This window comes from Eurypyga helias, unplaced genomic scaffold (genome assembly GCF_000690775.1).
Source record: "Eurypyga helias isolate BGI_N326 unplaced genomic scaffold, ASM69077v1 scaffold15638, whole genome shotgun sequence".
NCBI lineage: Eukaryota > Metazoa > Chordata > Aves > Eurypygiformes > Eurypygidae > Eurypyga > Eurypyga helias.
This window is the reverse complement of record NW_010266398.1, coordinates 6,504-32,741: the sequence shown is the minus strand read 5'-3', so window position 1 is coordinate 32,741 and position 26,238 is coordinate 6,504. Positions and strand designations below refer to the sequence as shown.

Genomic DNA, 26,238 nt, shown 5'->3' with positions numbered 1-26,238 from the left:
AACATGCTTGAAGAACTATTAATTCATAAGCCAGATGATCCCATTCAGTATATGATAAACCATTTAAAGCGAAACAATGACAATGGTAAGTGAAAATTAAGACACCATAAATAGTACAGCTCCTGATTTGCAAACAGCTGTTTGAAAGCTGCACTTCAGTTGGCAAATGATGGATAAAACTTTCCAGACTGTGTCTTGAGGGGAAAAAAGAAAAAGGTGAGCATTTTGGAATAGTTATAGGTAAGATGCTTTTAATTTCTTTTTTTTTTTTTTTTTAGTGGGTAATCTAATCAAAAATGCACTTTAACAGTTATAACAATGAAACCCTCTAAGGGAATAACAAAGAGTTCTAGTGTATCAATTATTAATGCGTTCTGTGCCCCATCTGATATTTCCTGTTGTCTTTAAGCTCGCTAATTACTCCTTTTGTCAGGTGTAAATTTGGTTTCCTATTCTACCTGGGCTGGCAGTTTCTCTGTTTTTTTGATTAGTTAGTTACTAGCTGCTCTTAATGAGTTCCACTGCTCAGTGGCATCTCAGATGAAGGAGCAGTGAGCGTGCCTACTTGTATGTATAACAAAACCTGGTGAATTGAATAGGAACTCTGTATTCTGCGCAATAAAAGCATGTACGCTCAATCAAATTATTTGATTTACAAACTGTTCACCCTTAGGCAGATTATATTTGGATATGCACAACTGAACTATAATTTTTGTTCTGCATGAGCTGTCAGGGGTAGCTGGTGTCACGTTGCTTTGATGTTTCTTTAAAACCATAGTAAACCATTATGAAAGTTCTGCCGCAGCATCAATGAAATCATTATCACTAGAGGTGCTGTGAGCTCTTAGTGGTGGTGATCAGATGGATGTTGATTGAAACGCTGCTAAATATTAAAGAAAAAAATCAAACCCTGCAAATTGTGTCCAGCCTTTTCGGGTGCGGGCAGGATGAGCAATCAATCTCTTTTATAGACCCGTGGAAAATATGCGGAAGAATTTCATGGGGTTTGATAGAATGCTGATAAAATTTCTTCGCGTTGAGCTAACATTTGTCCTTAAGCTCCACAGTCTTATTTGAACAGAATTAGGCAGGTTGCAATTTCATGACTTTGCTGCTTGGAGGCTAAAGATAGAACTACAGCAGTTGTTTGTCAAAGGAAAAATGCTGTCTGCTTTTGGTCTGGAAAAACCTATTAAGAAAGAGAAGGAACTCCAATTAAAATTAAAGCCTAAATGTTGTTTTAAGAATAAATTATATGGAAAATAATGTAACGGAGATCTGTGGCAGAGTTGATTTTACTTTTTGATCATGGTGGAAGGTGCTGACTATTTAGAAGAAAAAAAAAAACCCTATTAGAGCCATCAGTAAAGTGATGAATTTTCATGATCTTGCCTTGCTAGACAGTTTTAGCCCTAGAGAAAATTTCAAACAGAGATGTGTGGAAAAGGAAGCATTGCATCTATCCCAGGTGTGAAGTTAGAAAAGCTTTTTAATTAATAATAGGATCTAAAGTACTCTTAAAAATATAAACAACTCTAATGATGATTATAGCTTACAAATGTCTGGAAAATCTGGTAGGTCAAATGTGTGGCTAAGTGTGTGCTCACGGCTCTGTACTGTTGTTCTTTCACGGGCTCATTCTAAAAGGCTTAAAGAACCATATGAAGACTGATTAATTCTTTTACATACAAAGATGCTGGTTTTGTACATTGTATCTCGCTTGGTGTTAATAAAAAAAGCTTTCAGGACCCAAGTGACATTTTTGTGAGTTCTTCCTTTCCAGTCAAACCTCTGAAGAAATGGAAGAGTTCTGCAAGAGTGTTCGTTGGGCACTATATGTTTTTCCTGCTTCACAAAGGATTTCTCTTACAAGTTAAGCAAATTTTGTCGCATTAATATTAATCATAAAAATCTTTTGGGCTTAAATGGAACTTGGCGAGTCCAGAGTTCTTTTCTGTTATTCCAGGTTTAGTTATTACAAAAATCCTCGTTGAATGTTAAAACTTACTTTACTTGGAAGAGTAAATCCTGCAAGACTGGACCTGGAATGAAGTACGGTTTGTTACTGAAGACAAAGGTATTTTCTAGATTTTCCTGACTTCGTTTAGCTGCTGGTTCAGACCTACAGTATTAAATACTGGCTGTTTGCTGATTGGAGGGGGTTAAACATTACATACAGTGGTGTCCTAGTTGTGCCCTTGTGTCATATGTTTAGGGAGAATGCTTGAGAGGAGCCTTACAAGTGTGCAAATGAGTAAATCAGTGAATTAGGCTGCCCCATCTGCTGCCAGCTACTAAGCAGAGAGAAAACCAGATTTAGTACAAAGTGAGCATTTACAGTAGCCCTGGGCAATATTAAAGCATGATATGGTGTATATAATGGTATGTTTCGTTTTTTATCAAACGTTTGTCCAAGAAAGCTGTGTATTAAAGCTTCAATACCTAAGGGTTTTCTTGTGAATTTTAAATCATGCTCCTAGTTAAACCTCAAAAGGATCTGTGGATGGAAAGGTTTTTTGATTTTCTTTGAAGTGGTTTGAAGAAGTTGATTAGTGTTGGCACCCGAGCACTCTTTTATGACGCTGTTTATAAATAATTCCTAAGTACCGGGCTGGAGTTTCAAGGTGTTAGATTAAAAAAAAAAAAAAGCACCCACCCTAGGATTTAATCACATTACATTTGAAAGAAATTAGGTGATAAAAACAGCTGATGTATCCTTTTAAAGTATTTTTCTACATTGTGTACTAGTTCTGTTGCACTTGCAAGAACCAATAAGGGGGGAGTTTTTCTTAAACCTTCCAAGTCAGATAACTTTGTAAAGATGAATCTGTAATTTGGGTTTCATGTATGTTTAAAATTGCACCTGCCCAACAACTGTTAAGTGCATAGAAGGCCTCATAAAAATACATTTCACATCCTTCCCTGTCTGCTGCCATCAGGCACACTATCTCCCTTGGCTGTCAAGAGCTGAAGAGGTTTTTGGGTGAGCAGATCCCTCCTCTGCTTTGACCTATGTTACTCCTAGTAAATACTCGCCAATCCCTTCTGTATATAGTCTGGTTTGGGTTGGGTTTTCTCCTGGGGTGCAGGGGAACAGACCATCAAAGTTGTTACTATAAAATGACAGCTGAAGGGATTGCAGCCCAAGGTGTGTTCATGGAAAAAGTCCCAAATACTTTCCTAAGAGTTACTCCATTTTCCCGTGTTTGTCTAAGCTCTAATTCATTCCCAGGGAATCTTACCATGGTAATGCCTGTTGTGTTGTCTGTATGCATTGGATGAAGAATTCCTCCCAGCTGGTTCACCCACGAAACTATCCATGTGTTCAGATCGGGTTTTGTCTATATATGTGCTGAAGTGTCACCTTTAGTCAGAGCATTAATGTCACTGGCCATGGAGATTAAAGCAAGACCCAGCTATCACTGACTATTGTCTCCTCTTTTTTTCCCCCTTGTGGAACCAAATCCTGAAGTCGCCATCCAGGCAGATTTCTGACCGAAATAAGTGTTGAACTGTGATTGCATTTATGTTCTGCACTGCAACAGTGGGAAACTGGTTGGGATTTTTGCTGTTCTGCGTCTTGACGTTCACGTATTCTTGTTTCACAGTTCCAAGAATTTGTGTACTTGGTCCACCTGCTTCTGGGAAAACAACAGTTGTAAGTATGCTCCCTTCCATGGTATAATGCTGTCCGGTTACCGCTTTACTTCCTACTGACATCAGCGCTTTTAAAATTTCATTCTGAGAAAATAATTTTCAGAGCTGTCCAAGTGATCGAAGAGCACGAGACAGGTTGGGGGGGCGGCATTCTTAGCGGGTTTGCCTCTCTATCGCACTCCCGGTGAAATGGAAATGTTTGAGAGAGCGCTGCAGAACTCGCTCAGGTAGTGGTGCCGCTGTAGTGCAACAGGATTCTGCCTGCCTTCTTCCCCAGCGTTTCAGCCAGCAGGACTGATTAACCTGGGAGGAGTACCGCAGTTCCACATCTGTGGTATTCCCATATTGAGGATTGCTTCCTCAGCACGGCCGGATGTCTGTCGTGTCCACTGGTACTGCTGAACTGATGATGTCGATTGGATCCACGGAGAAAGCTGACCACAGAACTTTACAGATGATGGTGCAGTGTGCGTGCTAGGAACAACGCTTTCTACCTGAAGATCTGTGTTAGAGTAGAGTAGATGAAAAAGACCTTATTCAAAGCTGTAGGCTCTTGAACGTCTTTATAAGAAACTGCTTAGAGCTACACCTGTAGTCTGTTTACTTACATGGACAGCTAGGAAAACTCTGTCTGTCTGCAGCCTTCTGAGAAAAAATGCTTCATTTTCTTTCCAAATATTTCCGCATGTATTTGTTTTTCTTCTTCTTCTCCCCTCAGGCAATGTGGCTTTGTAAACATTTGGATGCCATACGTATCTCTTGGGAGACTTTGTTATTCAAGGAAATATTAACGCTGACAAAAGAAGCAAAGGCATTTAAAGAACGAAAACAGGTGTGTAAGAGGGTATAATAATAGCAGTTCTCGTGTCACAGCAGAGGAATTACGTGGCATTCCCATGATTTCCACTGCTACAAACTGAGCAGGTCAGAGTAAATATTCTTACACCTGCAGTGGTTTGTTTGCTGGTTTGTGTATATGTAGGTGCAAGGCTACAGAGGAGAAGGGTAACCTCTGCTAGGGAAGAAGGTATGAAAATGGTAAAATGTGTGAAGGCATAGAACAGGGGCAGGAGAGGAAGTGTTAGGCTTTAACGTAAAGTTATGGAGGTCTTAACCTTCGACATGAGCAACAGAATTGAGAGAAGTCCAGGTAGGCACAATACGGTTTAAAGAATGGTTGATTATGTTATTAACAAAGCGTTTTCTATTTCAGCATGTTTGATAATCTCAATAAAATAAGCATTAATCTCTGAGGTCTCCTTGGGTACAAAATGCTCTGGAAAATATGTACACAAAGAACTTATTTTGATCTGACAGAGCTACTTAGTTGTGCATGCTTGATTTCTCTGTAGCATGACACAAGTCACTGGAAACCCTAGAAGTTCTCGAGCTGAGGCAATAGCAGCAGACCCAGGAGATCTCGCAGTTCTTGGGTTGATGTGCTCTACTCCGAGTACCCGGGTTGCTCCAGACAGGTTTTTTAATCTGTTCGTGCTGCGTTGCGGGCCTCCTAACTAAAGCTCAAGGGAGTTGGTCTGAAGAACACTTTTTCCAGATGCCATGAGTCATAGGATTAATTGATAGCAATGGAATTGTCTGGCTATTAAGAGCTAGTGACAAGTAGATTGAAAAAATACATCGGAAGAATATCCTGAATACACAGAAGCATCTCTGTTTCTGATTTCTGCCCTTTTAGCCGAATCCTTTCTCCAGACGTCAAGGTGTTCCATGAGTAATAGAATGGAAGAAGTCTGGTTTTCTGTGACTCTCTAGCAAGTCCACTAGTTTTGAGTTTCTCTTTTTTCCCTCATCACCTATTTTCATAAAAACTGTAGCAATTTCGTATCTGTGAGAATTCTGCTCCACTGCTAAATTTGGTTGAAATTGGCCAACAGATTCATAATGCACTAAGGTGGTAGATGGTGTGATACATAGACTATTATTTTTTCCCTTAGAAAGTTAGGCTGAAAATAGGGTAATGTTTGTTACAATAAATTAGTGAATGAAGTTTGGAGATGCCTCGAGTAATATACTTAAAGATCTGAGAGGAAAGAGTTCACTGAACTTGCTGGCAAAAAGGTCTGCTTTTGGCTGGGATGATATAAAATGATCTTATCGAATGTGTACTTTGAAATCTTCGTTCTAATTATCGAAGATTGTTTTGATAGATTCATAAATTTCAACTTAGAGGGGCAGAATTTAAAACAAAAATTCCCTTTGGTTTAATTACTGTAATTATTAACATATTTCAGAATATACAGATGCACTTTCAAGGGTGTCCTTTTGGGCTTATTTGATTTTAAAAAGATGGATGGCGTGAAAGATGAAAGTCAAAAATGTCAAGGCTAATCAGGTAGTCAGGAGTACCCAAAGAGCAGAATCTGGTGGTGGTTTAGTACTGTGCAGTTTGCCTTTGAGATGTTAGATCCTAGAAGAATGTTTTCACTAAATCATTTCTTTTGTTCTTTTATGTGAGTTTGACTCTTCAAATGTAACTCCTAAAGGTAGGAGAGTACTCCTTGCTTCCTCTAAATCAATGCAAGGTTTACAGTGACTGAAAATGTAGCTAAATTGTCATCTGAAGAGCTCTGTTTTCCCTTACTGATTCATGTCTGCTGGCTAAATCTGCTTTTGCTGTAACTGACCCCTGGTTCTGCTGAAGCAAGTGGTAAACTTGACTCCCCTGGCTTACACAACCCCCATTAGCACTAATAGGGTTGAGTGTCTGTGCAGGAGGGGAACAATAGTTGTTTATAGTATCTTTGATACAACCAGAGCATTAAAAAGTTGTAGTCCTGGCCAAAGCAATTTAATAAATGGAAAGAGGAAAATCAGGAACTGTGTTTTTGAAAGTCTGGCTTGAAGATCATATAACACAATTTAATGTTGTTAGAGGAACGTATAAGGTTACCGTGGCTAAGTTAACCCCAGTGCCAAAGGTCGTTCATTTTTAGGTCAGTAGGCCAATGCTCCTAGATCTGGGCAAACGCTGCTAAAAGGCCCACAAACATTTGTCCACCTATTTTACTTAGTTATCTTTAGCCCAGTTTTCATCTCTTTTGTGTTTGCTTCCAGTGAGCATTCAAGCACTTGAGTTTTTCTGGCACACAAATTCATAGAAGAGGTATTTAAAATAGTGATTATTTTCTGAAGCTCAATTTTTAAAGTTGGACATGCAGTCATTCACTAACACACCTGGCCACTTACTAATGAGCACAGCTCAGGTAGTGAATTTTAAATACTGACTGTTCAAAGCAAAAGATGATCATTCTGCATGTAAAAATATTCTAAAAAGAAGTCAAATATTTTTGAATATTCAATACATTTGAGGAACCACGAGCTGTCAATAAATATTCCATGAACAGAAAAAGAGGCTACATTTTTGGATAAATCATTGCAAATTACTCCCTCATCTCTAGTTGTTACAATGTTAATACGAAGCACCTTCAGGTTTTTCCTATAGTGGTCTAATGATGAGCTATTGCATGTTCCACTTTCCCTGTTAACTGGATAAAATAAGGAGTTGAAACAAGTGTGGTAATTATGGGTTTATGGGATGGGTGTGCTCTTAATGCCGTGCTGAATTGCAGTTAAGGTGTTTGCATGCTACGTAACGACTTAAAACTGCTCTACGGTTGCATCATACACCTGTGATTTTAAGAAGAAATATAATAGAGAGGAAAAGCCAGAGCATCCTTATCTATGCATGTTCAGCATTCTAATCTATTCCAGGACAAACCAATACGAAGGAACAAATAGGAACTCTTCCAGTTTTGTGTATTCATAAAAAAGACCAGCCTTTCATGTGTATTTAGTCTGAACAAGCTAAATCTAAACATTCATGATTTTCAAAATACTGACCCCAATTTCCTCAAACTTGACTGCTTTTCTCTCCAAGGTGCAGACTTGGAAAACTCAGGAGTGTTTAGCTGTAGCTCTTTTCAGAACAAATATATCCAAAACTTCCAATAAAATGCTTAGTGAAAATGCTTCCCCCTCAAAAAAAGAAAAAAGAAAAAAAGGGCTTAGCAGTTTCATGAAAAGATCATTTGAAATATAATTCTGAGTAGATCAGGGATGTCAGTTGACATATGATGTCCCTGAAATAATATGGAATATTTAAAATTAAACATGAATCAGTCCAGTTTTTCAGCAGTATGGAAATAGTGATTTAAGCAGTGTGTACAGAAAAGTGGCCTGAACATACACAAAATACCGTAGCAGCAGGTCTTTCCATTAACTACACTGAATGGTGGGACAGGCTCAGAAGGTCTTAAATAAAATGCTGTTCTGCAGTAATCATAGAATCACAGGATGGTTTGGGTTGGAAGGGACCTTAAAGACCATCTAGTTCCAACCCCCCTGCCATGGGCAGGGACACCTTCCACCAGACCAGGTTGCTCCAAGCCTCATCCAGCCTGGCCTTGGACACTTCCAGGGATGGGGCAGCCACAGCTTCTCTGGGCAACCTGTCCCAGTACTTCCCCACCCTCTGCGGGAAGAATTTCCTCCTGATGTCCAATCTAAATTTCAAATACGTGTTTGTCATTGTCCGTTATTGCCCATTTCTGGGAGGTGAAGTCACATCTACCAGGCTTATGATATATTTATGTGTTTATGAGAGAGAAATTGTAAATGTGCTATCTGATATGTATCAGATTTAATGATTTCTACTTGAATAATTAGGCATTCTACAAGCCTAAAAAACCGATTGAAAACTACTTTGTAGGCCACTGCTCAGTAGGAGGAAAAGTGACCAGGAAATGAGGCTGGAATTAAGCATGTGTCCTTGATTGGTTTTGTGCAATAAAACCCTGCTCAGAAGAGAGAGCTAAGAATCCCACTGCACTGAAAGAAGTTAGGATAATTTTGGTTTAAATTGGTTTGGAAGGCTTAGCAGAGTGGACCCCCGGCAGCCGCTAGCCTGTCTTGACATGACACATCAAAGGAGTCAGCAAGACACGAGCTGTTTCTGATAGCAGCGTGATGCACCTTTGGAAGGTGACAGACTCAAAGCCACAGACCCAGGCTCCAGCAGCGAGCGGCTGCAGGAGGCTTTGACACACCACCCTGTGGGACCTGCTGACTTTCAAGAAACACAGCAATTTCTTTCCCTTTTTTACCTCCTTGAATGTTGCTGTCCTGGTTTCAGCTGGGATAGAGTTAATTTTCTTCCTAGTAGCTGATATAGTGCTGTGTTTTGGATTTAGGATGAGAATAATATTGCTCACACACTGATGGTTTATTTGCTGCTAAGCAATGTTTGCACTAAGTCAGGAACTTTTCAGCTTCTCATACTGCCCCGCCAGCAAGAGGGCCTGGGGGCACAAGAGGCTGTGAGGGGACACCGCCAAGACAGCTGACCCCAGCTGCCCAAAGGCATATTCCAGACCACTTGGTGTCATGCTCGGTGTGTAAACTGGAGGGAACGCTGGCTGGGGCTGTTGCTTGGGAACTGGCTGGGCATCACTCAGTGACTGGTGTTCAACTGATTGCATTGTGCATCACCTGTTTTGTATATTCTTTTATCATTATTATTCTGATTAGTTATTTTCCCTTCCTTTTCTGCCCTATTAAAGTATCTTTATGTCAACCCACAGATTTTACTTCCCTCCCTGATTGTCTCCCCCATCCCACTGAGGAGTGAGTGAACGGCTGTGTGGTGTTTAGCTACCCGCTGGGTTAAGCCACACCATTTGCCTTACGAATGGCTGATATTAGGAAAGGCAGCGAGAACTGGAGACAGTAGAGATAAACAAAGCAAGCAAACCATGATCTGTTGAAGAAAGTTGTTATGAAATCTTTTCACATAGCTAGTCACATTTTCATTATATCTATCTACATTTTTTAGTCTAGCGTAACCCTGCAGAAATATTCTTTTTTTGATTATTATGCCCTTCAGACTGGTTAGGAAAAGAGACAGGATCCCACACGATATGGAACTGTGTGGAACAGAGAGTCCAGCTCACATCGTGAAAGATAGTTTTTTGACTTGGGAAGTAGAGCATCTGACTGCAGATTTTCTGATAATTTATTTTACCAATAATGACAAAATGAAAGAGACTGAGACAAGGCACTTAATGAGATAATTAAGAGCTGCTCTGATTGACATGGCCAAAGGTTGAGACTTTATCAAGTTTAACTGCCTAACAGAGGTTGTTAACCAATTTCAGCCTAGAATAAAGGCCTGAATTAACAAGACAGTGAAAAAAATCCTTACAAGAAGGAAAGAAGAGTATTGTTAGTTTCTTGTCGGGAAATGTGATATAATGAAGAAATATTAGGGGGGGTGAAAACTTGCTAAATTTGTATAGGAACTTTGTTCTTCTGTTAGCCAGCATGTACTGTCTCACAAAGCATCTCTAGATAGGGATGAAGTAATAGTCACAGAAAGAAACACTTCTGAAAATCTTGGCACATACAGTTTCAATCCCATTTCACGGTCCTGAGTTTAAAAATAAACTGACTTTAACATCGAAATTAACTTCAACATTAAAATGTGCCTTAAGTAAACTTTCTGGATGATGGAAGAGGGAGAATTGCTTGAACTTACGAAACGAATCTTCTGAAAATCGCACTGTGGTTGAAGCGCTGCTCGTCTCGCAGAATAGCTGTTGAGATCACTACGGCTGAGTCCACCAACACGGGAAGCAGCAGTGGGTCAGGCACTTTGGTAAAAGGGACCATTTGTGGGTGTGATGTTCTTGGGGATCCATGGCAGGTTTCGTGTGTGTTAGTGTGCAAAACTTGGCACCGCTTCCGCGTTAGCGTGCAGAAAGCATGGATGTAGCCTTTGTGTTCAACCTACCTTTAACACTGATTTTTGTGCCCTTATTAACTCTTTGATATATTATGTTAATGACTTGGGACTTGGCGTGGGGTTATTTATCTATTTTTAAGAAGACATCTCAGTTCACCTTTAACCGAAATATGCCTGCATGGTAAAATTCCTTTTGAACTCAATTGTGAATATTCAGCCTTTTTTTGTTCTTTCTTTAGAAAATTCCCAATGCGCTTTGGGCCAATCTGATCCAGGAACGTCTGTCAAACATGGACTGCATCAAACAAGTAAGAATTGCTCCTCAGAGGGCCGGTGGATAAGCACTTACACAACTCGTGCATAGTAGTTAGCATTCTGAGTCCTGAGCAGGGGAGAGAATGGGGGCAAATCATTGGGGGCTCCAGAGCGGATTGCTTTCTTGAACATCAGCAGAGGGAGTTTGGAGCTTTATTAACAGGATAAAGGGGAGGATGAGAGTATGCATATGCTAATCTTCTAGCACAGAAATGATCAAAGGCTGAACAAGCATAGCTTTGTTGATTGCCTGGGGCAACTGGCAGAGTTAGAGTGGACAAAACAGATAAACAGAAAATATATAAAAATCAATATGTTGTGTTAAGGTTTTAACTTGTGTTCAGGAAGGGGGGAAAAGGGTCTAACATTGCTACTCTCAATTTTCTTTATTTCTTATTGTGTGTCTTTTTTCTTCCTGTGTTAGGAAAAACTGCATTTGAATATATTCTCTTCTAGGTAATAATTAATTTGTTCACTGTTAGTTTACACAAATAGGCAACTGAATAGGTTTAGCTGTATCCACAGATGAATGGTTGGTATTTTCCCATGTGCTTGGCCTTAATGTGAGTAGAGACTTTTAACACAGAACCAAAAGAGAACTTTAGCAGATTAATACTGGTTGAAATTAATGTCTGGACTCAAAGAAAGCAAAACACTTTTATGTGTTTCTTTGAAAAGATCAGATGTTGCTATGGTTTGAGTCCATAATCAATCCATTATAAGGGATTATTTGTAAGAGACTTACTAATTTAATGGATAAAACCTTGCCAAAGGTTTTAAAACAGTGCCAAAATTTGGACTGCACATTATCTGATGCACTTCTTGAGAGGAAAAAGTCCAGTCCAAAGTAGGTGTTACATTCATGAAGGACTAAACAGCTTCTTTTCAGATAAATAGTGTGTGTTTTCAGACCACTCTGTCACACCCGTGCCTTTGGGTCAGGGGATAACTAGCACTTCCTGACCTCACCGAGATACTGCAAGGCTCTCAGTTTTATTAAATCTGTTGCTTCTCAGCATCATCATCATCTACTTTGCTGGTTGAATAAAACAGGACTGGTAATTAGCATTTCATCAAAAATTGCTTCCTAAAGCTTCTTAGGCAATGAAAGAAACTGGAAATTCTGAAAACCTGATGTCTGGTACTTTTTTGTCTGTCTCCATTGTTTTTGGTGTGGCCTGCAATGATCTGCAGGCTGGACGCTTCCATCCACGTCGCACAAAACCATCCTGGGGACTGGGCCATTGCCTCGGAGTTGTCAGATGGGAATTCTGTAGCGCAGCGGTGTCTGTCGGGGCAGTCTGCACATGCTTCAGTGCAAAGTCGGCTGTCCTGGCAAGGGCCCTGCCGTGGGTAAGCTAGGTCAGCTGGGGCGTTGCAGCGTATGAACGGTGGGAAGGATAGCTTGATGGAATGGTGATGGATAGCTGGCCATGTAATCTCTTCAGTTGTTCCGGCCTGAGAGCTTTGCTAGAGGGCATCTGTCTGTGTCATATTTCTGTTGCATCTGTCTGTGGAGAAACAGGGAGTGGGCTGGTCTCTCCAAGCAGTAGCTTGGATCTAGCAATAGCTAAACTTCCACCCATCCCATTTTCTGGTTGCATGAGAATTTAATTTAGGCTACTGCCTGCCAGTGTTTAATGTTACTGAGGAAAGTCATTAAGCTAAAACAAACCTTTCCTTGCCCAGCTAATTTTGTTCTTTTGCCTGGTCATAGAAGAGTGCATGACAGTGCCCTTATTTGCATGACTGTGCCCTTATTTGCATGACTGTGCCCCTATTTGCATGACAGTGCCCTTATTTGCCTTGGGAAATATCTTGCTACAGAAGTCCTTCAATTTCCTTTGGCACAGAAAGCTCTGAAGGAGTAAAAATACATTTGCGTGGGTGATTTTTTGAACATTTTGTTGCATTTTTTGCTAAATCCAGGTTTAACAAGGGATTTACTGTACCAAAACTTTGGGATGCATTACAGGCTCCCATACATATTTACCGGTGACAGTACAGGACTCTTCCTCCACCCAATAAATGTGAGCATTTGTTTCAATGAAGAGAAATTCATGAAACAGAAACCTGGCTCGTATCTAAATCATTCTAGGTTTGCACCAGATATAAATCCCACTGACATTCCTGGGGTTGAATTCCTGCAACTTTGGGGTGGAGTTGAGCCACATGCTTTTAAACTACACCAGTGTTTTCTTATGTGGGGAGTTGCCGAGATGTCGGAATTTTAGAATGTACTGGCAACTCTCAGCTGCCAAGTGTGGATTCTTCTGATGCCCCTACCTGCTAGCAGGTAGGACAGGGAAAGATACCAGGATACCCCTGGTATTGCCAATAGTTTTGGTTAATTATTCTCTCACGTGATCTCTTAAAGGTAGTAGTTGCTGGTGCAATTAATTAGTATAATTAATAGATAGTAATTTGTGGTCACTAAAACTCCCTCACGTTGCATACATCTTTTCCATTTGACAGGGGATCTATCCATTTTAATTGCGGTATTTTCCTTGTGTGATTGGAAATAGAATTCATACTGTGGATTTTTGATATCACTGAATAGATCTATGCCATTTGTTTCAAAACATGACTCACCATTTTTTAACTGACAATGTTAATAGGTGAGGAGCAGTATGTTGGACCACGGTACCACCAGCTGTTTGGTTTATTTTGCCTTGTGGTGTCATTGGCTTGGCATTAATTGTACAGCTCTCATCCCACTGACAGTAGGAATACAGAATTTCTTGTGCCATTGTTTTGACACTCACAGGTTTATAGATGTCACAGACATTCTCCAAGGAGAACATTTTTATTGATCAGCAGCTCAGCTGAGACTGTGTGTTACGTGTTCTTCTAATACAAATGTAGTTAGGGCTGCGAGGGATCAGAGGGGTAGGTCTTCCAGCGTACGCAGGAAACTTATTGCAGGCATCACGTTAGAACCTGGGACTTGTGAAGCTGATGTGAAGATTTTTCATCTTACAGGGTTAGTACGTGTTGGCCGCGGCACCTCTGACTGCCGGAGTTGTGGAGGAGCTGGAGGAGGCTAGTGAAGAGATGGCTGTGTGATGAATTAGTGAGAGAGCGAGCTGAGCAACCTTACCGGTGCCTTAGGACCATTTAGAAACTAAGCTCAGGCCAGTGATTCACACAGAATTGCTTTTGATTGGTATTAGGCATTCCAGAAGGGTGGTGGCTATCCTTGAAAGGGAAGGCAGAGAGCAATGGCTATTGGTTCTTTCTGGGTTTACCTGGGCAGATGAAGATCATCCTGTTGTCTCTGTGGAACTGCAAGGATAGTGATGTTACATAGATTTATCTGGAGAGGGGATATGCCTATTAATCATCTTTTTTTTTTGCTAAGAAGAATGTGGCTTTATTTTTTAATAGCTTTGCAGCTTACTCAACCTACAAAAATAATGCGGGGAATAAAAGGTTTCTTTCTAATGGGAAATCTGGTGAAGCTGGAGCTTCTTCCATCATCCATACTGCTGATACTGATGGAGTGCAGGGGTTGGGTTGACGGTACTTCTGCTGCTTCCTGAAAATCTCAGAAAATTTAGATTCATACTGCCAAAGCGTTATTTCTTCGTGCTGCCCCTTTTCATTATTCTAAGGCAGTGTCAATTTTGGATTTTGTAATTAAAATTTAAAAAAAATTGAGGCTATGCAGGTCACCTAACAAGAGAGAAACTGAATACCCAAGTCATTGTTATTGGGCTGGAAAGTGTGAAAGTACACAGGCTTGGTATTATAGCTGAGAGTAGTGGCAGCAAAGGAATGAGATCTACATTTGGGAATGACCTTGAGCATTTCCTTTTCTCCTGATTCCTTAAATCCAGAGAGGAAAGTGATGGCTTTGAAAGTACTTCCCTCTTGCTGATTTTCAGCATAGCATGGGTCTCCAAGGAGCACTTCACCTGGCATTAAGGCAACAGCAGAATGCTGTATTTACAGCAGTTTTCATGTGGGAACGGATTGAGGTTTCCAGCTGAGAGGGAACAGTGACCACGGCGTAAAGGCACCGTGGAATTACTCACTTTTAGCCTTTGTTCCACCCTTGATGTGATAAGGTGCAATCATAGCATGGATGTAGGGTTACTGCCATCAAGAACAAAAAATAGGTGGCTTCTTAAAGAAACAAATTTACCATGTGAAGTTACTAATTACACTTTAATGATAGTCAGGAGGGCAAAAAAGACCAGTGTTTGCATAAAGCATGATAGGCATATTTTAAGTCAGGTCTTGCTCTGCTGTGTCTCACTTCCTCTAGCTTCGTTCCCAAGCCACACTCCCTTTTTACTCTTCTTTTTTTCCCTTTCTTTCCTTTTTTTTTTTATCTGTGACATCTGCTTGGAGCTTGTCCCTCCTGTGATACCATACTACTTGCAGCTGTTCAGACCTCCAGCTCTGAGCTGTGCATGGGGTGCCCTGAGCATACGGCCTTTTTGATGTGTGATAAAACAGAACCAAGCCACTGGGGGTATGGAGAGGGAATGCAGCAGAATATCAATAAACCTGTTCTGAACAAAGCTGCAGCTCTGTGGTGGAATAGACATTTCACTGAAGTGTCAAGTAGATGGATAATGTATTCTAATTAGGGACTGACTGATAGCCTGGAACTCGGAGACCTTTGGAAACAAGATCCAAAATGCTAACTATTTTTGTAGTCTGTGTTTATTTGGCATTTGTTTAGTGTCTTAAAACATATTTGTTGCAGGAAGCTGTTCATTGAGCTGTGTTTTCTTATGCTGCAAAAACTTCTGTCTATAAAATTGCTTATTGCCTCTCTTAAGGACCTTTGAAATTTCTATATAAACCTCTTGAAGTTTGCTACACACGGCTGAAATGCAGTATTGTGTTTACTGCTTGTTGCTCAGTGTGTGATTTTGAGCAATAGGCTGCAGTGACATCAGAAGCAGTGGTTCTGCAGGGTGGGATTTTTTGTTTGTTTTGGTTTAGTTTCCAAAAGCGTTGCCCTTGGAGTGGAGCAAACAACCCAGATTTGTAGCCTGTGTAAATTGTCATTGATTTCTTGGCTTCAGACCTCTGATGCCACTTCTCCCTAGAAGAGGATTCAGGCCTATATATGTTGCAGAGGCACAATGGAGTCGGAACCAGCGCTCAAGTTCCTGGCAAACTGCTGAAAGTACTGGGCAGCCTCGCCTCCTGCAAGTCTCAAGGGAGAAATTGATTTCTCATCACCTGCCTGACCTGAGACGGCGGTTCATTCTCATTCCAGAGAGCAAACACTGGGAGTGGCAAAAATGGCTGGAGTCTCTTATTTTCTACAGATATCAGCAGGATGACATGTTCCTGAAACCAGGCTAATTAAGGAATTTTAAATAGTCTATTTTCTTATATAATTGGAATGTCTCCATTTCCTCATACACAAGTCATGGAGACGTGTGTTCCTGAAATACTTCGAAAACCTTTGGACCTCGTACTGACAGGGCTTCAGATTTATGTGGGAGATGATAATGGCTGCTAGCTAATTCAATATTGAAATATCCTCTTTTATTTTATACAGAGATGGTTTCCACATTTATTGTAGCATCACAAAAGTTATTTTGAGGTGTAGGATACAGTGACAAGGACATTTGTGGTTAAGCAACTCACAGATAAATTAGAGAAAGTTCAGAAGATTCAGGCTGGCGACTGGGAAGTGGATTAGATCTCAAATGCTGCATCACACACAGGCTGGGTGAGGCTGCAGCTCTCCTACAGCATTTCACAGACCCGTAAATGTTTTTTTAAAGATGCTCAAGCCAACGCTTAGCTGGCTATAACAAGGACTTAAGGGAGCAAAAGGGTCTTTTTTCTTTTTTCTTTCTTTTGCTCTGTTGCTTCATTAGCTTTGGGAATGCTGGTTCCATTACTGTGAGTTTTCCTGTATAATTTAAGAAAATAATGAAAGCGTGCATATTTTACTCTGTGTTCTTGGCATTAAATCTGTCTTTAGATTTGTTTGGCCTCTTTTTTTATACACAGTGTGGGCTGGTATCCTTTTGAATATTTCAAAACTGTAGAAATTGTTTTGGGTGTTTTTTATTCAAGATAAAACTTGCCTTTTTTTTTAATTTTAAGATTGAAACATGAAAAAAAAGAGTCATTGCTACGGTGTGTAAGTTCCCATTGCTCTGTGGCTGTGGTATTACTGTGTGCCATTTCACAAAAATGTCGGTGCTCCGTGTTTCCTTTCTTTTCTCACAAGCATCCGTAGCAAATACTGTGCTGTTGTGGGGTCAGGGTGAGGTAATTTTTGTGCAAATAGCACTGATATTTAGTGCTAATTTTTGTGGTTTCTCTTCCGGGATCAATAACGGTTTCATGTTTTTGTTTAATAGGGGTGGATTTTGGAAGGCTTCCCTGAAAATCAGGAACAGGCATGGATACTGCAATCATCTGGCATCATTCCTAGGCATGTTGGTAAGCAGCACGCCGTTCATGTGTGGTTGCATCCAGTAGGAAAGGCTAGAAGTGTTTTCCCAAAAAATCCTCTGTAAATTCAATACTGATGATACCGGTGTCACCATACAGCAGAATATTTCAGTATGGTTCAGATTCACTCAAACCCGTGAGACTTTAAAGCCTCTCTCCCATGTGAACCCTTTTCTTCCACATTAGAGTTCTGTAAATTCCGGACCGCTCCAGCAAGTGTCTCTGAGCACAGCAAAGCTGTGTGTAGCTTTGCTTCTCTTCTGGGGTTGGGTCTGTTTTCTCCGACTTCCATCTCTAGACATCAGCCTTTATCCTCAGACCAGAGCAATTCCTCATGTACTAAATCCATCCTTCTGGTGAATTAGAGAACGCAAACTTAACGAACTTTACTCCACCAAGTGAAGTGGAAACATCATGATTCGAAGCTTGACCTTTCAGAGTATGGGTGGATTCTGACTTGATTTGAGAGGAACACTTGTTTACTGGCAGAGTGCTGATAGACAAGACCTTGACAGCTGCCCTTGCCATCTAGAAGCAGCCAGTTCTCCCAAATTAATATAGTTAGAGGACCTACTTAGAATGTAAAGAAATTATTCTGACTGTGTGGAATACAGTGTGAAATGATAAACGTAGAGCTTGCCAGCGGAGGACGAACAGAATGTTAGCAAACCTGATGAATTGTCACTTTGGATTTGATTTGGATGAGATTCGACTGTTAATGAAGAATTTGGAATCGCTGCAGTAGAGCTAGGCAAAAATGTTTAATGTCTAGTACTTGCATGTGTTTTTAATACAGCTAATAACATCTGAAGTTGAGTTTTGCTCACAATTATATCTGTGCAACCAAGACCTGAATGAGAATCTTAAAGCTCAGTCTGTCTAGTTAATCAAAAAGAAGATTACGAGGAGATGAGATTTACGGTGTCTGAGTACCTTCCTAGGGAGAAAAGCACCTGAAAGAGCTATTTGATACAGAGAAGAAAGTTGTAAGAACTTGTTTGAAACCTGTAATCAAATGCACTGAAAATAGTAATTAAATTACAGTGTTTAACTGTGAGGATAATTAGCCAAAAGCAACCCAGGGAACTGACAGATTCTCCAGCTTTAGATGCTTATTAATCAAGTTTGAATACTTCTCAGTGAGGTTACTGAAAAATGTTTCACTGGTCTCACTACTAAAGTACCTGGGTGAAAAGTGATTGTGGTATAGAAGAGCATCAGACACAAGTGATCTGTGGGTACTTCCGTCCCTGGCTCCAGACACAATGTGAGGGAGGTATGATGGGGTGTTGTGGTTTAACCCCACCCCCCTAAGCCAACTACCCCAACTTATATACTGAGCATGACGTTTTATGTGATGGAATATCCCTTTGGTCAGTTTGGGTCAGCTCTCTGGGCTGCGTCCCCAACCAGCTTCTTGCAGAGAAGAGCCTGGGAACACAGGGACAATGTGAGACACTGAAAACATCCTTGGCTTAATGCAAACATTGCTTGGCAACACCTAAAAACATCAATGTGTCATCAACATTCTTCTCAGCACAGATCCAAAACATACCTCACTCTAGCTACTGTCAGGAAAATTAAGTCTGTCCCAAGTAAAACCAGCACATGGGGACAGCCAGTACTCATGGGTACTGGTCTGGATTAGTGTATATGTTATCCCACTGTACTGTTTAGGAGGTGGGGCAAAATTCTGATGAGAAGTGAAGTATTTGCAGATAGAATACTGGGAGAGGAGGATGAGGCAAACGTGCTTGAAATATATTCATCCATCTTTAATACCAGGATGTACCAAAACTTACAGGAAATAAAGTAACTAACAAGAACTATGCTTTTCTCTTCTTTTTTCTTCGTTGTTTTCCTTTATTTTTGTGCCCAGTTGTTCTTTATGCTCCAGACAATGTGCTGATTGAGAGGAACAGTGGAAAAAGGCTCGATCCTGTCACAGAAGGTGCAGTATGTGTTTGTCCCTGATCTCCTCTAGAAACCAGAGTGTTGCTTGGTCTCAGAAGCATTGCAATACCATTGGGATTAAAATGTACATGGTATCCCTTTAAGAACTGTTAGGAATTTATAATTTAAACTGTTTGCAAAAAGTATTTGTTGACATTGCATTATTTTCTGTGTCAATAAAATGTGGGAAAATGTAAAGCTCAGGATTGAGCCTGCAAACAGTGGGCTCTGGGAGTACAGAATATTTGAAGGTTTGACCTGTCCAGGTGAGCGTACATTTTTCTAGATCCTGGGGTTTTTTTCTGAGGTGCAGTTATGCTTTTAGGTATCTTCCATTAAACTACTGTCAAATAGACTTAGCTGTGTATTGTCTGTGGAGTCTCACTGTCAGTCATCCACCACCAAATAAAATCCTGACGTTGCTCAGTTAAAAAAAACACATTAGATGTTTTAGTGGAATTAGGAGGGATGTTCTTAACTAAAGAAATGGCTTTTATTTGCTGTAAAGGAGACTTGTCTATCAGAGGTCTTGCTTAATTTAGACCTTGGTCAAAGGTCTAAGAATTTGGAGAGCTGTCCCCAGTTCCTGGTTCTTACTCATCACGCTGTCCTGGCTCCCCGGGTGGGCAGGTACCTTGGCTGCTTGTATCTGTGCATCTGCAGTGATAGTCAGCTGTCAGTACCAGTAATGAGGGAGGTGCACAGGTAATTGCTTCTGCCACAATATAAAGCTTGAGCAAAGATGTTGATTTGATTTAGGAAACATTCTGGAGCTGAGCAAGAGCTATTAAATCCTGCTCTTGGTTCCTAATGAGTGTCTAACTTCCAGATGTGTACCATACGACCTTTGACTGGCCAAGTGATCCACTGGTACAGCAACGTTTGGTGAAACCAGAAGATCTGTCTGAACAGGAAATCTCACAGAAACTGCTGGAATACCACAGAAACTTCCCTGAGGTTTTCCAGATCTACCAGAAAGTTTTGAAGTCGATCAATGCAGACCAGCCTTCCATAGATGTCCTCTCACAGGGTAAATACGTACCTTTATGGCAAATGTGACAGTTGATAAACTCTGGTCTGAAAGGTAATTCCTGGCTGTTAGAGACAGTTGCTAGGGTTAGCACTGGTCATGACAGATGGCTCCCAGCTGAGCTGTGTTCTCTAGTACAGTGTTCGGGCTGTTCCTGGTAATTATTGTACAGGACTAGAGTAAATGCAGACAACTGGGAAGTCTTAGTTCCACAGTCCTGCCCAGGGACAGCTGACTCAGCAGAGCAAATGTCACGGTTGTTTCTGCAAGAGTCTCTTCTAGAAGGCTGCGTCGTGGCTCGATTGTTAATCTCCCAGAGGGCTAGTACCTTCCACAAGTCTGGTAACAAGAAGCAGGAGTCGTTCAAAGCCAGTAACATTTCATTATTTAAAAGCTGTTTGTGCTGGTAGCTTTTCTGTTCAGCAATTCCTGTTTGCCTTTGCTCGACTGTATTTGCAATCTGACTTTTAATGTTGGTTCTTCAAGAAGAGAATAAGGAAACTGCCAGAAAGACCAATTGATAATGTACTTTGTAGCTGTCAGTCTGTAGATGATCTGTTATATCCCAGTAATTTTGCATCTCAAAAGGTCTTTTTTTAATAACAAGTGCTGCACTTTTAAGATAAACAAGTAGGAAGTTTATATTCTGAATTTACACATTAATTACCTCTAAATTACTTAATTAAATTTAAAAGTTCATATCATCATTCATAAAGAATTCATGCCTTGAATTGTAAATAAAAATGTGAGTGTCTGAATATTAATTATTATTAATTAATAATGTAGTGAGATAAATTGAAAACTGGAATGAAGAAATCCTCTCTAGATCTTTTTTTCTGCAGTGCATCAAGCAGCCAGTTTTTTTTTTTTTTAAAGAATAATTAGATGTGGAGACTGTCTAGGGGATCATTACTCCTAATTAACTTGGTTATTTACTGCAAATTAAGCATCATTTGTAAGCAGGGTGCTTTGCCTGTAATGTTTGTGCTTTTCAATACACTGGGTTATGGAAAATATTCAGATAACTAGAGCACTCCTTGGGTAGCTGATACTGGGGGTTTAGGAAGTTATGCTGCAAATACTATTTTCTGTTAGGGTTTTCCAGGGGTTTTGTTCAGTATTTTTATTGATACGGATAGAGCTCTAACAGAAAGAGATCTCTCAGCAATATCAGGATTATTATGGAATGTTTCATACAATTATAAAACGTTGTAATCTCTTAAACTTTACTGCAGCTGATGCTAATGTGTGCTGGCATATGTGACATCAAATTCAGTTGTACAGGGTAGTATCCCCGTACAGCTTGTGGCGTTGGAGAGGGAGGTGTATGTGATCCCATGTGGCTGCAGTTTGAGTTAGTTTCTCCATACTTCAGGTCCACTCTCTAGAAACAGCAGGGCTGGAGCTCACTGGAGATGCTTCTTTATTACGATAGATCTTGTGATGATAACAGTCTCTAACAGAGGGCCCTCAGCAAAACCGTTAGTTCGTATACAGCAGTGTGTTAACAAGGGTGGTTTAAATACTCATCCGTATGATGTTCTCCATCCATCCTTTTGTGCTCCTTTTTAATATGGGCTTACGGTTCATACAAACATTAATGTCTAAGCCTGTCCATTTGTTAGACTAAAATACCTTTTTCTTGCAAGGACTCTTTAGTCTAGGGAGTCTTTTATTTGAAGATGTCTGGGCTAACACCTAATTGTATCCATTTCAATTACAGACGAAATCAAAGCCTATGTAGGTGTGCTCCTGCTGCTTTAATCATGGGGGGCCATGGCAGGGAGGATACGGTGGCATGAACTTTGGTTTTGGTGTTTGAATCCATGAGCCCTGGCAAGCCTGCGTAGCTCGTGCTGAAGCTTGAGCTGCTCTCTTCACCAGTGTTAGGCACAGAAGGGACACGGGGAGTACGCGTGTCTGGTTATGTCCAAATACAATCCGTTGTCCTCACTGCCAAGCCAAGTCTCTTAGCTTCCTGGTGATCAGGTTCTCTTTTGAGATTGTAACGGATTTCAGATCTCTGTAATACAGCATTGTGGATGCTTTACACGTCCTGTTGTCTTCCCAAAGCTCTGATCATCTGTAGATTGACCTGAATGTAGTATTTCCGACGTGATGCAAAATGTAGAAGAATGATACCCAGCAAACAGAGTGGAATTGAACAGAAAAACTCAAATATCTGTTACACGTTATGCAAAAAATAATGGACAAAAGAATAAAATCATGTGTTGTGGGTGCTGTATTGTGTCGTGACATCCTATACTACAAGACTCTAATATTGTAATTAGGAGTCTGTTAATCACACAGAGCTGGATAAATGTCATATTAATTTAACATCCTGAGTTTTTACGCTGAAATATTTATTCAGAAACTGCAGAAAGTATTAAATGAAATTAGATTTCTCTATAATTTGCATGGTAAAATTGTACCTATGAAGCAAAAATTACTCCTGCTAAAAACAACATTGTAAAAGAGCAATTATTAATTGAATCTGCTCTTTAAAATGGTTTGACATCTACTGATGAAAGAAAATGTAGGACTGTAATGATAGTAAGATTTCTTAAGTGCTTCTCGGTGTAAGTTGCTGACATGGCAGTTTTATCAGAGCCCTGATTTTGGTTGGAGTATCCAGATGTTTCAGTGAGAGAATAAATTATGATCAACATGACAACCTTATTTTTTAAAAAAGGAGAGAAGTTAATCAATGTGGTTTGGGTTTGGTGTTCTGTTTTTGTTTTGTTTTTTTTTTAAATAAATAGGATGTAAACTGTATTTCTGCCTTTCTCTCATGTTCTAGTTCTCACCTATGTCCAAACACGGCAGCGATCAGCCGCCCCCTTTACGCCACGGATTCTCCTTTGTGGACCTCCAGGCAGTGGGAAGAGCCTGCAGGCAGCACTAATAGCTCAGAAATACAGTGTTGTCAACAGTAAGTTCTCAGTAAATATGCACTTTGCTCAATTCCCCTTTTCTCTCTTTTTGATCATTTATCTTTCGCTGTCTTTCTTGCTCATAAAATTTCACTGTTTGTCCATTGCTATGGATGTCAAGTTTTTGAGGGAAGTGGAAAGTATTTCAATGAAGAAATATAAAGCAATAGAACATATATTCTGTGACAAACCAGCTCTAACATATTTTTTTCGTAGTCATCATTTTTTATACCCTTTACATCAGTATTTTTCCATGTGTTAGATACCTGTAGTGCTCTGAATTCTGCTGTGGATCAGTGGATCATGACTAATGTCTTTGCACTTCCATCCGTCTGACCGAAATCGGGGCACTTTTAAAATAGTACTTGCTCTGAACTATAATGAAGACTCAGGTTCTGTGCCTCTCAAGTAATGTGTTAGGAAAGGAAGTAATTATTTAAAAGTGCATTCTCTTTCTTTTGTAAAGGAGGCACAGAAAATTCTGTGAGGCTTGTTGATGGTTAGCATGCTGAAGGTGAAAAGTGCCATAGTACGAATCCACAGCTTGGTGGTCGGATCCATGCAATATGTGTCCAGTTCTAAAACGTCGTCTTATAGCTGAGTAGACATAAATTATTTTAAATACATGTCTGATACCTGTAGAATTTGCTGATTAGTCATATCCTTTAAGTAAAATGCAAGTTTGTTTCATTAGTATTCTTTTAATGTATAACAAATGAAAAAATCAGAATGAAGTAGGTAGTTATTTTTTTATCTTGGGGAGATTCTTTAATTAGTGGAACTCACTGAGATGTCCATGGCGATGCGCCGGTTTGCTAGCGTCTTCCCCAAACTCCTGGTGAGGTCGGAAGATTTCCTTGAATCTGGATTTGGCTTTACATGTGAATAATAACGTCAAGATTTGAGCAATATTGTTTTCAATTGCAGGTTTAGTAGATCTGCTCAGAAAACCGGTAAATTGTTTCAAGCTGAAACTTGAACCTTCAGAAAAAGGCATATGCTTTCCATATAATCCCTCCAGCTAATGGTTACATCGTAGGTTTGTGCAGTTCCATTAAAGGCACAGAAACAGCTATGCAGCTGTCTACTTATCAGTTTGGGGTTCTAGGTTTAGTATTTGTGTATTTTAAATGTTTATTATTATTTTAATGTTAAAAAAAACCCTATGAATATGACTAAAATTATATTCAGTGAACTTGAAAAAAGCAAATTTAAATTATTTTTAAATCTACATTACAGTACCGGTAAGTACAAATAAAATTGGTAGAATGTTTGTGCCATCAGTTATTTAATCACAGAATCACTGACCTTGGAAAAGACCTACAAGATCATCCAGTCCAACCGTCACCCCAACACTACCCTACCCACTAGACCCTGGCCTCAAGCGCCACGTCTGCGTGCTCCTTGAACACCTCCAGGGATGGTGACTCTACCACTTCCCTGCGCAGCCTGTTCCAATGCCTTAATATGGCTGTATTTTATCATTTCATATTAAAAATAAAGTATTTGTAGATTTATTCAAAGCTGCGTTTTTAATAATTGTATAATTGGCTTAATGAAAAATAAAACCTGTAAGGACAGGCTTACAGATTTAATCCTCTCTTTAAATAGTCTCATGAATTGGATTGAATTTAGGTGTACGCATAATAGCTGTCCTAAGTTGGGGTCTATGTACTCGCTTTCTATTATGTTTTTGCACTGTTTATCGTGAATACGAATTTGCTTCTCCAGGACAACTAGTGACTGTTAATTTGTGTTGATCCCTTGTCACTTAAACACTAAACTTCATCAGCCTTGTCTAAGAAATGTTTGTGTAGAGTGTTCTCGTTTGCCAAATGGTGAGTCACAGCGATGAAGCAGATGAAAGGGCTCGCTGGCTTTTCCATGACAGTCCGTGTAGCTGTAGATGGTGGTGGTACTGACTTCAGAAAAAGTGGAACCGACGACTTATTGTTAATTGAAAGGTCATGCCATAATGTACAGAGTGACTGTTACCTGCTATTTACCAAATACTTGAAACTAGAACTTGCTGCGCTGCTGTGTAACCCCTCCGTGCCTTAGTTCCCTCTCCGCACAATAAGGGTCGGAACTGGGATCAAACTCGCGTGGGGTAGTAAGACTCACTGACCTTGGTCAGAAAGTGCTCCCCAAGCCCAAAGTAGCAGCAGTTCATGTACAGCTGTCCTGACTAAAACTTTAAATCTGCATCTCCCGTGTTCTGTGTATTTGAAGTCAATGATGATACTGGATTAGCGCAGTTTTTTAAATATAATTCTTACATGATCATTAAATGATCCAGGGAGTCGCTTCCGTGGGTTGCGTATTATCCTGCACCTCCAACAGTGCGGCTCAGATGCTGTTTAGCAGGGTCTGTTCAGCAGGTGTAACTTTATTCAGTAATTATAAGTTTATAAAAAGTGAAACCCGCTAGCAATCCCTTGAGTTATTATTTCAGAAACATATTTGATTAATATCTTTCTCTCTATCTCTGTTTTTAATATGTTCTTTGCCAAATGTATTCTTTTTTATTCAGTATTCTCCCCTGCTCAGTCTCTTTGCTTTTTGCTCTGCTTGGCCAAAAAAATAAAATATCCAACAACAAACCCAAAAACCCTATAACTTTTATTTTATTCAGTGACCTTATTCCAGTATGCAGCTTCTGGGGTTTTTTTCTTTTCTTTGTTGCTTCCTTTTTAAAATTTAACCTTGTGTCTTTTTTGTTCTTCCTTCCTGTTAGTTTGCTGTGGGCAACTGCTAAAGGAAACTGTTGCAGGCAAGACAAAACTTGGGGAACTCGTTAAGCCTTACATTGACAGTGGATACCCAGGTAGGGCACGTTGTCGTCTCATTACGCTGTTGTTACAAATTTGAGGCGAATAATAAATTGCGAGTGAATTTTTCTTGGTCAGATTCTAATCTGGGTTACATCAGAGTAATTTGGAAGTTGATTAATTCCATTCATTACATGTGATTGGAAGCACTGCTTAGGAGAAGTTTGATTCCTAAGCTCTTTGATATCTTCAGGGCAAATTGTTCACTGTTCCAGTGAAATTCAGATTTCTTGTGCACATTTCAAAGTTTGAATTCCATGTTTTTATTTCTAAATCAAACCAAGAATTCCGATATAGATCTATCATTTTAAAACGTTTGAA

General features: G+C 40.0%; 1 protein-coding gene across 1 annotated transcript; it reads left to right on the top strand.

Moving 5' to 3' along the window:
- Positions 1–25,913, top strand: LOC104502652 (adenylate kinase 8-like; the record flags this gene model as incomplete). The annotated part of the gene is made up of 9 exons (XM_010157070.1): positions 1–85; positions 3,609–3,658; positions 4,376–4,489; positions 10,657–10,725; positions 17,077–17,158; positions 19,050–19,121; positions 19,953–20,153; positions 22,954–23,085; positions 25,824–25,913. Coding segments are annotated over 9 exons (895 nt in total), but the record flags the coding sequence as incomplete, so codon positions are not given.
- Positions 25,914–26,238: the final 325 nt, after the last annotated feature.